The 15,837-nt window shown below is 41.3% G+C and overlaps 1 protein-coding gene across 2 annotated transcripts in view; it reads right to left on the bottom strand.

Moving 5' to 3' along the window:
• Nucleotides 1-15,837, bottom strand: part of LAMB4 (laminin subunit beta 4) — a 69,946-nt gene that overhangs the window by 34,583 nt on the left and 19,526 nt on the right. For both annotated transcript variants that reach the window (XM_033193300.1, XM_033193301.1), the window contains exons 5-11: nucleotides 14,031-14,104; nucleotides 12,506-12,694; nucleotides 11,395-11,458; nucleotides 10,706-10,920; nucleotides 9,387-9,507; nucleotides 7,932-8,120; nucleotides 3,321-3,500 (exon numbers count right to left, since the gene is read on the bottom strand). In XM_033193300.1, coding sequence (XP_033049191.1) covers nucleotides 3,321-3,500; nucleotides 7,932-8,120; nucleotides 9,387-9,507; nucleotides 10,706-10,920; nucleotides 11,395-11,458; nucleotides 12,506-12,694; nucleotides 14,031-14,104 — 1,032 coding nt within the window. The remainder of the gene's footprint in view (nucleotides 1-3,320; nucleotides 3,501-7,931; nucleotides 8,121-9,386; nucleotides 9,508-10,705; nucleotides 10,921-11,394; nucleotides 11,459-12,505; nucleotides 12,695-14,030; nucleotides 14,105-15,837) is intronic.

Here is a 15,837-nt window from a genome sequence, read left to right as displayed (position 1 = left end):
TTTTTTTTTTTTTTTGAGACGGAGTCTCGCTCTGTCGCCCAGGCTGGAGTGCAGTGGCCGGATCTCAGCTCACTGCAAGCTCCGCCTCCCGGTTTACGCCATTCTCCCGCCTCAGCCTCCCAAGTAGCTGGGACTACAGGCGCCCGCCACCTCGCCCGGCTAGTTTTTTGTATTTTTTAGTAGAGACGGGTTTCACCGTATTAGCCAGGATGGTCTCGATCTCCTGACCTCGTGATCCACCCGTCTCGGCCTCCCAAAGTGCTGGGATTACAGGCTTGAGCCACCGCGCCCGGCCTACTTTTTCTCTTAATGCCCTCCCTCCTTCTTCTCCTTTACCCATAGACATTTCTGAGCCCTTCATATGTTGCAAAGGCTAAGAAGACATGCTACCAGAGGAAGGAATACACTTGCAGCAAATACCAACATTCATGGAAATAATCCAAATGTCCCACTGACTAATGAAGGGATAAATGAAAGTAGCACCGCTGTACAATAGTATGTTATTCAGCAATAAAAAATAAAGACCTAAGTAATCTGCAATATGGATAAAACTTGAAAACATTGCTAACTATATCATCTTAACCATTTTAAGCAGGCAGTTCAATTGTGTTAAGTATATTAACATCGTTGCATAAACAAGCTCCAGAACGTTTTTCATCCTGCAAAACTGAAACTCTACGCCCTTTATATAATAACTCCCCACTCCTTTTCCCCTCTAAGCCCTTGCAACCACCATGCTGCTTTCTGTGTGATTTTGACTACTCTAGGAACCTCATATAAGTGCAATCATATAGTCTTTGTCTTTTTGTGACTGCCTTCTTTTACTTTGCATAATGTCCTTAAGGATCATCCATGTTGAAGGATGTGTCAGAATTTTTTTCCTTTTTAAGGAAGAATAATATTCCATTGTATGTAAACACCATATTTTGCTTATCCACTCACCCATCAGTGGATACTTGGGTTACTTCCACCTTTTGGTTAGTGTTGCTATGAACATGGAAATACAAATATCCCTTCAAAGCTCTGCTTTCAATTATTTTGGGCATATACCCAGAAGAGGGGTTTCTTTTGTAGGGGGATGAAAATGTTATAAAATCGATTGTGGTGATGATTACACAACTTCCAATACACTAAAATTATTGAATTGTTTACAGGGTGAATTGTATGATATGTAAATTATATTCAATAAAGCTGTTATGGGCTGGGCACAGTGGCTTATGTCTAGAATCCCAGCACTTTGGGAAGGTGAGGTAGAAAGATTGCTTGGGATCAGTTCAAGACCAGCCTAGGCAACATAGTGAGACTCCGTCTCTTAAAAACAAAAAATTAGATGGCTGTGGTGGCACATGCTTATACTCCTAGCTACTTGGATGCTAAGGTGGGAAAGTTGCTTGAGCCCAGGAGTTTAAGGCTGCAGTGAGTATGATTATGCCACTGTAAGCCAGCCTTAATGACAAAACAAGACTGTCTCTCCCTGCCCAAAAAAAAAAAAAAAAAATTTAAAGCTGCTATACACCCACACACACCAAAATAATGTTCAGCTTGTTCTTGGAGGACATCAGTTTAGTCAGAGAGTCAGAGAAACATGTGGAATGCTGAAAGGTATGATGGGAAATTGGTTTGATATATAATTCATTATCATGACATTTAATTTTGCCATCAAACCCAAGAAGAGCATTTTATTACAGAAAGATTCAGCCCAATGTTCTCTAAACATGCAAATAATCCACAGTTCCATATATGGGCAAAAACATGGAGCAGGAGGCTGTCACCAAATGGAACTTATTTACCCAGGGCTCCTGAGGAATCTAGCTCTATGGAGGTCCAGAGCAGTTCTAAATTTCTGTGATCCTATAGCTGAAGGTTGGCTCATTTGGCCTCAGAAAACTGCTGAGGTTTTCTTCTATTTCCACTCCCCGCCTTCCCTGAGCTCTTTACTTTTTTTTCTTTACCAGAGAACATATGGATCAATATTAGAAGGGGTGTGAGAAGAAAGTGGAAACATAATTTAAAAAATGAAAAGAGGCCGGGCGCGGTGGCTCACGCCTGTAATCCTAGCACTTTGGGAGGCCAAGAAGGGTGGATCACGAGGTCAGGAGATCGAGACCATCCTGGCTAACACCGTGAAACCCCGTCTCTACTAAAAATACAAAAAATTAGCTAGGTGTGGTGGTACGCACCTGTAATCCCAGCTACTCTGGAAGCTGAGGCAGGATAATCGCTTAAACCCGGGAGGCAGAGGTTGCAGTGAACCGAGATCGCGCCACTGCACTCCAGCCTGGGCTACAGGGCGAGACTCTGTCTCATAAATAAATAAACAAACAAACAAACCACCACTTGAAAACTGCCTGAGATGACATCAATCTTGCAGAAATGCATACTGTAATTTAATGGATTCGTATGTAGTGGTCTAGTGGAAACCAAAAGAGCTTTTGCAACTTGGCGTTCAATTTCTTGGCATTTCCCTATTTGTTCCAGTGGGGAAAATGTGAATACCGCCTGCTGGTCCTTTATGATAAAACCCAGTAAACCACAGAGAAAAGTTCTCCACTGGCTGGGCGCGGTGGCTCACGCCTGTAATCCCAGCACTTTGGGAGGCCGAGGCGGGCAGATCACAAGGTCAGGAGATCAAGACCATCCTGGCTAACACGGTGAAACCCCGTCTCTACTAAAAATACAAAAAATTAGCTGGGCGTGGTGGCAGGCGCCTGTAGTCCCAGCTACTCGGGAGGCTGAGGCAGGAGAATGGCGTGAACCCGGGAGGCGGAGGTTGCAGTGAGCTGAAAGCGCGCCACTGCACTCCACCCTAGGCGACAGAGCAAGACTCCATCTCAAAAAAAAAAAAAAAAAAAAGTTCTCCACTAACCGCTTAGAATTTACAGGAACCAATATGTTACTTTTTAAAATGCAGAGGTTGGCAGGATTCTTAGGTATTCATGATCATCAATTTTTAGGGCAGACAGAGACAGCCCCAAGCTTTAAAACACACAGGGGCCAAGGTGGGCAGATCACTTGAGGTCAGGAGTTTGAAACCAGCCTGGTCAACATGGTGAAACCCCGTCTCTACTAAAAATACAAAAATTATCTGGGCGTGGTGGTGGACGCCTGTAATCCCAGCTACTCGGGAGGCTGAGGCAGGAGAATTGCTTGAACCTGGGAGGTGGAGGTTGGAGTGAGCCGAGATTTTGCCACTGCACTCCAGCCTGGGCGACAGAGCAAGACTCCTTTGCAAAAACCAACCAACCAACCAACTAACCAACCAACCAACCAACCACATAGAGGTTGATGGATGCTCGCCCCATCCCCCACCGTAGACTTACGCTGGCAGCCCAAGGGGTCAGTGGCGCTCAGTCCATAGTGGTTGGGCTTGCACTGGTCGCATTTGGCTCCTTCCACGTTCTCTTTACAAAGGCACTGGCCGGCCACAGACCCTAAGGCAGGATCAGAGTGGCTCACACAAATACCACCAGATATGGTCCCATCAGGGTCACATTCACAAGCTGGGGACACAGACATTCATTATTTTAGTTAATTGCAAATTGTGGGAAACCTGAAATATAAGCACAGCATTTTACCCATGCTATAACTATCTTGCTTTGTTTAAATAATTAAATGTTTAAATAATTAGACCACTTGGCAAGAGCTATTCAGAAATGTCTCCCAGATCTCTAGCCTTGAAAACTTTGAATAAATCCACACATATATTTTTAAAGGACTTTTAAATGATTCGAAAGTCAGAGGACCAGAGGAAGACCGCTGTTATGACAATTAAGACTAGATTATGTTAAGAATAGATTGATTCTTCTGGGGATGATGAGAACGTTTTGGAATTAGATAGATATGATGGCTGCACAACGTTGTGCCGGTGAACTGCTGTTTATTTAAAAATGGTTAATATGTTATGTGAATTTCATCTAAAAATAGATTTAAAAAAGACTAAAGGTGAAAATAAGGTCAAAATCTCTGAAACCTGGTTAAAAAGTAAGTCTCTCCTCTATCACAGAAAAATACGTCACAAGGAAAAGTGACATTCTATTTTATTTTCCTTGGAAGAAACACCTGTAAGAAGGAAAGGGAAGGAATAGCGAGAAGTATTCATATCCTTGGTTTTGTTGGGGGAAATCTGCTGACAGGTCAAGATTTACGGAAGAGATTCTGGAAAATGGGAAAAACAGTCACTTGTAGCAAAGGAGCCATAAATGTAGCAACCTTTTTTCTGTTGTTGCTGTAGACATTTAAACAACTCAAGGATCGGGTGTCATATGAAAAAGAATATTGACAGTTTGAATTAATTCTAGAGGGTAGAACCAGGAGAGAGTAGAAGTCACAAAAGGTAGCACTTGATTGAAGGAAGAACTCTCTAATAGTTAAGGCTGTCCAATACTGCAGTGAACCCCTCATCGTCGGAGGTGTCTAGGTAGATGTTGAAACACCACTTGTGGCTTTGGTATGGATGACAAATGTGTTGTTGGGCATTAGGGGACCACCAAGGTCTCTTGTACTTTTGTGGTTCTGTGTTTCCATGGGCTTCCACTTTTAAGGAGGGCAATAAAAATAAAAAATATGAATATCCTGATTTTAAGGAACAGTCACATTCACATTTATATATGCTTCCTTTGGATTACTAAAAACAAAAATGTCAAGTCTAAAACCATGTCTATATAACCACCATTTAGGTTAGTGAGTTTAGTGGAAACAATTCAGTCAAACCAGTTGTTTCACATTATTGAAGCAACCCGTGTTTGCTCTCTGACACAATCTTTCACATTTCAATCATTTGTTATTTGTTATTGTTTTGTGACTGGTGACTCACTATGAAAAAATAGCATTGAGTTCTGTTTAGTTTGCAAAAACCACAATTTTCTTCTAATTAAAGCCAGTTGCTTCTAGAAAGAAGGGAACAAACTGGATTCATCTTAGAAGTGGCCAAAAGGAAAAAGCTAAAATTTCTTTGGGAGACAATCAAAAGTATCAGTATTGAGTTCCAGAGAATAATTTAATTATGCACAGAAGTATCCTTTGGGAAAGAGATGTGGGAGGGTAGATAGTAAACGTTCTTCGAAACAGCCTTGTGTCATGACCTTTAGAAGTCTAATTAAATGTCTTGGTGTCACATAATTCTCGCAAACTTTTATTATCAGCAGTTGAGTCTACCAAATCTTGCTTTTCTATATCAAACTTAATGGCATCTTAATTGTAGAAAACTTAAAATTAGTCAACCCTTATGCCTGGAATCTGCTTATGTAAATATTTAGGTTCGAACGAGGACAACTTAGAGAAAATTTATATGAGAATGCTAATCAATCTTCAAATACACATTGTTTGTATATATACACATAAACATTTGTTGAGGTAAACTAGGAGAAACTGGAGTGTCTCATGATAGTAGTTAGTTACAAACTCCTCATCTACCTTTTATGGAAAAATTCCTTGTTTACAAAGAATGACTTCTTAGTTTCATACCAGGAGTACTAGTTTTCTTTCCAAGGCACTATCAAGTTAATACTCAGTGGTTCTTAAGGAACAAGACTTTGATTGATGTGCTCAAAATATTTGGTTTATTATTTCCAAATCACTTTCCAGATTCCTAGATTATCTGTTTCAATAATTGTATTTCCCTGATTCTACCCAAGAGAGCAATTTAATCTTCTTTTATAAATACATAGCTTTTAAAACAATAACAGTTATGCGTGTGCATGATTACAGATTGTGGTAAAAACTGTAGGATACTTAGGAAATTGCTCTAAAGAAATACATTTTCTGAAAATCTAGTTCTTTATATTAATTTTGAACACATCATGTAAGGTAAATTTTGTGTAGTCAGGTGCCTACTGAGTAATCCGAGCCAAAATATTTCATTGATGCATTTTCTATATTGTGATCACTTAAAGTTTGAAATCTAGGACATTGAATGTATTCAGATGGCCACTGAATTACACTGTATAAGATTTCATTTTATGTACTATTATTACATGAAAGTTGAAGTTAGATTTTATAGCAGCTTCCCTGCCCCCACTTTAGCATTATTTGGATATACTCTAAGAAGCGGAATCCCTGAGTAGTGCGAGAGGCAATCCTCAATGGGTGCTGGTATCCTGAACGTTCTTGCTAAGTGTGCCAGCCGTGCAAGGTCCCACTGGCTCTTTATCTAGCCGTTTCTTAGAGTTGTGCTTGCAGCAAGCAACCTTGAGGGATGGAGTGGCATCTTCCCCCTGCATAAAAAAAGGCTTGCTTCCACTTGCTGTAAAGCAATGAATCCTCCAAGTTCAGTGTTCCTCAGCTGTATCATAAACTCACTAGATGTGCACTATTCACACGGTATCCTTTGTGTCACTCCCATGGGACATGGGGACATGGAAACTCAGGCCAATACAATGATCTTGTTGCTTGCTATGCCATGAGTTATAAAGTCTTTTGTATTTGGCTCAAGAGTTTTGTGTCTTCTGTTATCCATGAAACAATAACAGGCCAACTTGTTAGTCTGCAAGTAGAGTAAGATTTCAGACCCAGTTACTGACACTGGGTATTTGAAATCAGGTTGGAGTATTTCTGTAGGCAAAAATGTATAGCAGTGATGGGACGAGAGTGAGCAAGCAAGGTGGCTGGGGTGTAACATTTAAGGAGGTACCCACTCTCAGATTTGTGCAAGCAGCAAGTGTTAGCCCTGCACTTCCATCACCCTGATAGTGAGTTCTTCCTTACATTTTAGAACTTAAGTGCCTTCCTTGGCTCACTGTAGTCCCAGTCCTGCAGGAAAATGCAAATTAAAACAATGATGAGATACCATTTGATTAGTGAAAATTAAAGTGTGATAAAACCAAGATAGCAAAAATTGAAGTTTGACAAAATCAAGTGTTGGCAAGGATGTAGAGCCCCAGGAACTCCCATTTACTATGGTGTGAGTGGCCAATGGCATATTCACTTAGGGGACCATGTGGTGTTACTTAATCAATTTGAAGTCCATACTCCGTGGCCCAGAAATTCCACTGCTAGGTATGTCTCCTAGGGACAAAGTTTGCATAGATGCACAAGGTCACATACACAAGAATGTTTACTGCAGCATCCAAAGAAAAGTGAACAAATAAGTTTTGTCATACTTAAAGGAAAAAATTCTATAAGAAATTAAAATGGAAGAACTAAGGCTACCTAATATGGAAAAGTCTCAAAAATATAATGTTGAATGAAATACCCAAGTTGCTGAAAGACACATACAAAATGACATCATCTATCTAAACTTTGAAAACATGTCAACATATATTGTTCGTAGATAAAAACACATGTGAAAGTGTGAAAAAAATCATGATAATGCATATATGAGTTTATCCCTAGCAAGGAGGGTAGACAAATGGGACAGTTGTGTACCTGAGACATCGATACAGTGCCTGTCATGTTTTATTAAAGTCCCGAGAGTGACAGGCTAAGACTGTTTTAGAGAAAGCTGATGGTGGGGTATAAAGGTGTCTATTATATTATTCTCTATTATTTTGTACATGCTTGAAATATTTCATTTAAGAAGTTGAGATTCAAGATAAAAGATTTTTAAAGGTTTTTAAAAAGCGCAAGTTAAGTAACATGTTAGCTTATGCATCTTAACGGCAAAATTGAAGTGTCTACAGCCAGTCGAATGTTTTAGCCAATTTTACCACTTTGGTTCCTCCCCCAGCAGGCTTCCATGATACTCAAGGTGTCTGCCTCTCCTCGTGGAATCCTGCATAATTTCCTAACTACCAGGACAGACACAGATTATTTGGATCAACTTGTTTGCAGAAGGACAAGCTCTTAAAGCTGAGGTATTTTTGCAATCCTTCACTCCCCAAAACAGGGTAGTCTGGAGATGCCGTTAAGCAGAGGGGGCGCGGGCAGCCCGGGTAAGATCAAACTGAACTTGGCTCAGACAGCGAGTAGGATCCAGGCAGAGCCCGGGGACTCACGGATGCATGCGTAGGGATCTGAGATGGTCTTGAGGGGGTCCCTGTAGAAGAGGGGCCTGCAGCGGTCGCAGTGCTGTCCCTCAGTGTTGTGCTGGCAGTCTTCACACACGCCCCCGCTGAGGCCACCGCTTGCCAGGTACATAGTCATGTTGAAGTGACAGCGGCTGGAGTGGCTCTTACAACTGCACGCTGAGAGGAGAAGAAAGTGACTGAGAGGTGGACCAAGGCCTCGGGTGGCACAGCCAGCACCTCTGCACTGGTCAGGGCACCCGCTGGTCCTCCGCGTCCTCCTGCCACTTTGTGTTCTTTGTATAGATGTACCAAGAAAACAAAGGGAGAAAATGTGTGCTTTCAGGGGATCTTTCTAGTACTCTGATTCTGCTCCTACGCTTTCTATAAAATGTGCTCCCAATACGTTAAATATGTAGTTTTTAAAAATCAAGTGAACAAAAGTAAATCATTTCGGTGATCTAAAGTCACAGAGTGCAATATTTGTGGTATTCATTAAAGGATGCTTTTACTGACTTACGCTTTGTGCAACTGAAATTTTTACATGAAATGTTCTGCATGCTCTGGGATTCCTAGAGAAGACGGCAAAGCTCAATCGGCCGGGCCTCTCTTTCCACCTAAGCAGGGAGCTGCAAGGGCTGCGGTCAATTTTATCTCATCTGAGGCTGGGCCAGAGGCCTGGAGGGAAAGGCAGTCTGTTTGGAGGAATTTGTCTTCATGGTAATGTCTACACTGTTTGTCTTTTTGGTTCTTTTCCTGTAAACAGTCTAAGGTCAGGCTGCATTTTCCTGGGTCTTGTATACTGTGACTCTCATGGATGAGGCTTTTTTATTAGAGCTCTTCTAGGGACATTTCATTCCCTCAAATTCTGTTTTTCCTAGTCTGGGAAAAGAAATTGAATAACAAATTTGTTTGGAAGTTCATTAAAATTCAGAGGCAGCAAACATGTTAGCCAAAACAAAACCAGCATCTTATTAGCCTGAATATTTTATTTAAAACAATACAATAGCCTGTCAAACTCAATACTGGGCCTCATTTCTCCTATTATCCTACAGATGGGTTTAAGGTCACGCTCATGGAATGTATAACTATTCAGGATGACAGTCCAGATCTCTGAACCAAATCTAGTGTTCACCAAATTCTTGGAATTGCCTTGTCCCTGCTGATATTGCCATTACATGGCTCCGTACCTCTACTGGAAGGGTGCCACACAACATGCTTACTGTTTCATTTTTAAAATTAAACAATTTGTGGTGTGAGGGTTGCAGAAGTTGGCAATTCTTCTCTGTGAGATAATTGGGAACATCAGGATATCACACTATAGGAGCTGGGAGGACAGCCTCACCATTGTGGTGCCTGCAGCCCCACAGAAATGAACGAAGCGTTTCTCAAAATAAGGAAACCCAGAGCACACTCAGTCTATGCAGGGAACTGAGTTTCACCCACATCTGCAAGCGTTGTCCTGGAGGTCTGCAGCTGGCCTCCAAGGAGCATCCTGGAAGAAGTCCTTGCATCTCTCACAGTTTGGACCATCTGTATTGTGCTGACAGACACACTGACCGTGAACCTGCATTGTGCAATAAATAGAGCATTAAAAGAGGGCTTGTCCTTGGGAACGTTGGGGTTCTTTAAATGGGAAATGAAATACCAGGTCCTGGTACTTCTCTGATCCTTAGTTTCCCGTATGTTAATTACAATACCGACCTTGACTATCTTCTATTATTTTCTTAACTAGTTTTAAACTTTATAAAAATTTAAAAAGTTCAGTGAACTTCTAAAATACAATACTGGTTTTTGGCTTTTCTAAGTTCTAGTTTCAGGGCAGCCCATTGCAGCCCTCAATAGTGTGAGGGACAGGATGGCTAAGGGGTTTGTGCGGAGTTGTGGGGGAGTGGTATATGGGATTGTTTAGGAGCATAAGAGAAAAGAGGGAGTTAGAAAAGGGAACGAAGCTGAAGAAAGCCATGTGATTCTCCTGGATTTTCCCAAAATGCTCTAAATGACCCACATGCAGAGAGAGAAGTTCTGTTTCCAGTGAATGGGAAACTGTAGCTGAATGGGAAGGCACACTAGCTCAACATTAAGCCTTGTGTGAGTATGCCTAATAAACAGTTGATATTTATTTAGAAGACACACACCATGGTGCTCTGCATAAAACTACAACTCTTCTACAATATCTTTTAAGGCTAGTGCCCCCAGATGAGAGAGATCTGCAGTATTAAGACACAGCCATTCCCAGTGTAAGAATGCTACTTGCATTGAACATTTTACAACATCAGATATTGCTGAAATACCTTAGCATTGACTACAGGGTCTTGCACACAAAAGTCCTTCAATAGATTTTTGTAAGAGAATGAATGTGAAATTATTAGGTTGGTGCAACAGTAATTTCAGATTTTGCAATTAAAAGTGGTGGCAAAAACAGCATTTTTGCACCAACCCAATATGATCCCTCTCCACCAAATCTCCATGCTCTACAAAATAAATGAAAAGAAGGCAAGATGAAGTATCTTGAAATCCTAAAGTATAAATTCTGCTCACTAGTTCAATGATGTCCATATGCTGCAGAATCCACAAGCACCTGTGGCTGGAGGAACTGGAGGGCCCTAGGTGGCCTATTAGGATAGGCTGAATGGCACCCACCTAAGCATAAAACTGGCACTTAGATTTGTTGATCTCCATGTGGAGCACCTCATCTACATTCAGCATCAGGACAGTGAAAGGCAGGTAGGACAGCCCACTGTTCTTTCGGATTAATAACTCACCATTCCAGGAGGGCTGAAAACATCTCCCCGCACCTTCTGCACAGGGCGACATTTGCTAGCATGGCCATTGCAAAAGCAGCTTCCCCGAACAACCATCTCGTACAGAGCATAGTAGTATTTATCAAGGGAATCATTTTGCCTCCTTCCAAGCAAAGTATCCCCAAGGGTGTGGAGCTTGGTAAAGTTTATCCTCAGGTTTGTCAGTGTCACAAGGTCTAAAGAAAGGAAAATAATGAATGAAAGTGAATTTGAGGCGCATCAGTTCAAGGGACTCTTCTTTACTGATATACCCTTAATATACTATAGAAAAGCGATTACAGGCCCAGTATGGTGGCTCACGCCTGTAATCCCAGCACTTTCGGTGGTCGAGGCAGGAGGATCCCTTGAGCTCAAGAGTTCAAGACCAGACTGGGCAACATGGTGACACCTCGTCTCTACATAAAATACAAAAATTAGCCTGGCAGGGTGGCACATGCCTGTAATCCCAGCTACTTGGGAGGCCGAGGCACAAGAATTGCTTGAACCCAGGAGGCGGAGGTTGCAGAGAGCAGAGATCACACCACTGCACTCCAGCCTGGATGACAGAGCAAGACTCCGTCTCAAGAAAAAAAAAAGAAAGCAATTACAAGGAATATGCCAAGCTTGAAAATTTTTTAAAGCTGATATGAAAAATATAAAGGAATTCATACCTTGGATGTAGGGGCTATAAAGGTTTTCAATTTCAAAACTGGGATCCAAAACTTTTAAAACAACCTGTAAAACAAATATAGATAAATTTATAGTATATTACCTGAAAATGTAATTGTCAAACACACTTTTTTTTTAAACCTCCGAGGCTCAAGCAATCTTACTACTTCAGCCTCCCAAGTAGCTGAGACCACTGGCATGTACCATCACGCCCAGCTAATTTTTAAAGTTTTTTGTAGAGGTGGGGTTCTCCCTATGTTGCTCAGGCTGGTCTCGAACTCCCAGGCTCAAGTGATCCTCCTGCCTCAGCCTCCTAAAGTGCTGGAATTACAGATGTGAGCCATCACACCTGACTGTGAAATGCACTCTTACGGAAGAGACCCTGACCTTACAAGAAGGCTGAGCCATTGCTTCCCAGCTGGCATAGAATACAGATTATCATTTGGGTTACCATATGAATAGAGGTGCTAAGAGCAGAAATAAATGAAAGGTATTAATCAGTCATTTCCAGCTTTTTATGTACAAGTGGTTCATACAGGCAGAAAAGGCAAAGAGAACACTTATGCTGGATTGGGATGGAGTGATGGACAATTTGGCAAGCCATGATCAATTTGGATTTGGTGGGGAATTCTGGAGCTGTCTTCTGCCACTAAATCTTTCTGCTCTACTTGGTAAAATAGTACCTGTTCAATCCCACTCACTCCAACCTTCTGCCAGGCACCAGCTTTGCTCAGAGGGTTGTTCCTGGCAGATTCCCCTGGGGTGGTGGTTTACAGAGCATAGGGATGAGATAGCTAATGCCAGGCTGCTGCTAGCTTACATGGCTCCTCTGCAAGCTTTAGAAATGGGTGTTCCTTCTTCTGAGTGCCTGGGGCCATGGTGCCCCGTTTAAGTTTTATCCCACTCCCACCTTCAGCTGAGCACTCTTGTGCAGGATTGCTTCTAAAAACGTATTTATATTTATTTGGGACTCATTTCAATTTAGACACTTTCATTTTTAAAAAAGTAACAGTCCAAATTATGTTGCAGTAAACACTATCAAAATTTTTTCATTTAATTACACTTTTTAAAAGTTTAATTTATATAAAATAAATACAAGGAAGGAAATGCTACCTCTCCACCTGTTGAGGGTTCAATATCCGAGTATTTGGAGTCACAAACAATGTCTCCCACTCCCTGGGCCTGGCCAGATGTGATGTTAGGAAAGGAAGTGGCACAGTCTTTTGCAAAATATTTGAACACTTTCCAGGTGTGTCCATAGTCTGTGGAACGTTCAACTAACATTGCAGCAGGCCGAAAAGTCTAGGAAAAATGAGCAAGTTGGTACATTTCACAAAGGCAGATTTTATTATTGACTTCAGATTGAATATTTATATTTTCTAATTCCATTTTTAAAAACTTTAGGTGTATCTTTTTGTTGTTTGTTTTGTTTTTGAGATAGGAACACACTCTGTTGCCCAGGCTGGAGTGCAGTGGCATGATCTCGGCTCACTGTAGCCTCAACTTCCTAGGCCCAGGTGATCCTCCCATCTCAGTCTCCTGAGTAGCTGGGACTACAGGTGCATGCCACCATGCCCAGATCATTTTTTTGTAGAGTCAGAGTTTTGCCATGTTGCCCAGGCTGTTCTCAAACTCCTGAGCTAAAATGCCCACCTCAGCCTCCCAAAATGCTGGGATTTCAGGTGTGAGTCTCTGTTCCTGGTCAGGTCTGTCTTTTAAAATCTACTACACAATACACACACCACAGTCTCTTTTCAGTATTTATGAGTACACACTTTGTCCTCATAATCTAATTACATTATAAAAATGTTTATGGCATTGTGAATTATTAATGAGGAAAAATGGCTTATAAATTGAAAAGCTAATGTAGTTAATACTTTACAGCAATTTGTTGTGATTCTCTTTGCCAAGCATGCTTTTCCTCTGGCAAACTCTTATACATCCTTCAAACCTATCCGTGAAGTTTATCCTGGTTCCCCACAGCAGATTTAGGCCCTTAAATTTCCCAGCATTTTAAATTAATCATACTGCTAATTCTGTACTTATCACTTTGCATTATAATTTTCTATTATATTTATATGTTTGTATCCATGACTAGATTGGGAGTTATTTGGAGACAAAGACTGGTGTTTTATTTTTTCATTTTTTAAATTTCATATTCATTTTTTCTTACCAAAACAAGCATAAAGTCTGACATCAAAATTAGAATTTTCCTGAATGATTAAAGAAGCACTATAGCACAATGATTTTCTCTAGCATCTGACTAACCTTAGTAAAGATTCTTTTTTCTTTCCCCTTGATCACAACCTTTCCATATTTACCTGAATAATTTCCAGTTCCTGTCCTTTTCTCCCAAAAATTATCTTTATAGTTTTTGTGGTTCCTGTCACTTCAGTACTAGGAGTTTTCCTTTTCTCTGTCTCTTCTAATTTTTTAAAAAATCATATAGTCATGGCCATTGATTTTTAAAAAGTGTTTGTTTTTCTTCATGTAAGACTCAAAGCTCAGGTGGCAAAGGTCAAGTCTGAACTTATTCTGTTTTTGTTCACTGCAAGGAAGCAAGGCAGTGAAATTCCAGATAAACACTGAGCATTTGGGGAATAGATAAAAGAGGGGCAGCAGGCCTATTCGTCTGTACCTTAAAGGTCAAGATAAGGTGGCTGAACCGAAATAATGCCTCTAAGTCCAGTCTGATGCTGACATGATCAAGACCTAAGGAAGAATCCAGAAAGAAGAATATCAGTGAATTTGAGAGACTCCTGCTTATCATGTTAATTCCCCACTGTGGCTTATCTGTAATAAAATCTCTTTGATGCCACAAGGCTGATGATCACTCTTCCCCATCTCTTGGAGTGGTATCCCATGCCACTCCAAGCCGAGGAGGTGTGGAGGGCAGGATATGTTTCACCCTGACGGTGCCCACATCTGTGTTTTAGTGACAACACACATGGCCACTATGTGGCAGCATTACATATAACCAAGGGAGTTTCAAGACATTTGCCCTAGGTGGAAAGAGAGAAAGAGAGGTTTCATTTCCTTGTGCTAAAATCTTGACTACACATAAACATGAGCTAGCTAGCCAGAGGATGGTAAAAACCAATGCACCCATTTCTTCCAAGAGTTGCTAAAAGTCATTTGAACTAGAATTTCATTGTCACCTGGCATATAACACAACTTGGAATATTCCCCTTGGAGTGGGGACCTGTAGGCTCTTCTGTGGCTGAGGTGGTGGCAGAGGTACCCTGGTCAGGGTTTTACACTGAGCTAGTTATGATCCATCTCTAGCACAGATGTGGGGTATCAGTCCTAACCTGGACACAAAAGAAGCCCAGATCTCTCTAGAGCAGCACTGTCCAACAGAAATAGAATATGAGTCATGTATGTAATTTTAAATTTTCTAATAGCCACATTAAAAAAAGTAAAAAGAAACATAAATTTGTTTGTAATAATATACTTAAACCAACATATTTAAAAGTTACTTTGACATATAATCAATATTTTAAAAGTTAGTGATTTTTTAAAGACAGAGTCTCGCTCTGTCCCCCAGGCTGGAGTGCAGTGGCAGGATCTTGGCTTACTGCAAACTCTGCCTCCCGGGTCAAGGGATTCTACTGCCTCAGCCTCCCGAGTAGCTGGGACTACAGCCTTGCTCCACCATGCCTGGCTGATTTTCATATTTTTGGTAGAGACAGGGTTTTGCCATGTTGGCCAGGCTCGTCTCAAACTCCTGAGCTCAAGTGATCTGCCTATCTTGGCCTCCTAACGTGTTTGGATTACAGGTATGAGCCACCGCACCCTGCCAGAAAATCAGTGATTCTTTATTATACATTTTCTCCCAAACTATGTCTTAGAAATCTGGGATGTTTTTACACTTCCAGCCCATCTCAGTTTGGATTAGACATGTTTCAAGTGCTCACACTGGACAGTATGGCTCCAGACGACAGTGGCTGGACTACAGTGAATCGGGGTTCAGCCTAGAGTTCTAGGGTGAAAAGTTTAGGGACGTGTTTGCTGCTAAGTGGGCAGCCACATTGCAGGCTGAGTGTCAAGGGTCCTAACCCTTTCTAGAAAGGAGATCTGTCCTTCTCTCTAAGGTGCCTGGTTGAGAATCCTTGCTCTATGTCATTGGCTTGGACAGAGCGACATTCCCTTTGTGAGGAGATGTGGAACAAGTGTTAGATGTGGGGGTCAAAACAGCCATTAAGCAAAAATGACACCATTCATCAGGAGGATAGGTGGCTGTGGAAAAAAACACCTCACATTCATTAAGGAGAGTCCAGCTGGAGATCAATAACTAGGATCCAAAATGAAATGGCATTTGGTAGACACCAGTCAATCATTGGTCAAGTGGATGACATAAATAAAACAGCCTCATATTATGCTTGCCCTAAACTATCTTATATATTATTATTATTCCCACACTCCCTTCTAATGGTCTAAAATCT

Source organism: Trachypithecus francoisi, unplaced genomic scaffold, assembly GCF_009764315.1.
Source record: "Trachypithecus francoisi isolate TF-2019V2 unplaced genomic scaffold, Tfra_2.0 Lachesis_group4, whole genome shotgun sequence".
Lineage (NCBI taxonomy): Eukaryota > Metazoa > Chordata > Mammalia > Primates > Cercopithecidae > Trachypithecus > Trachypithecus francoisi.
This window is presented reverse-complemented; position numbering and strand designations above follow the sequence as displayed.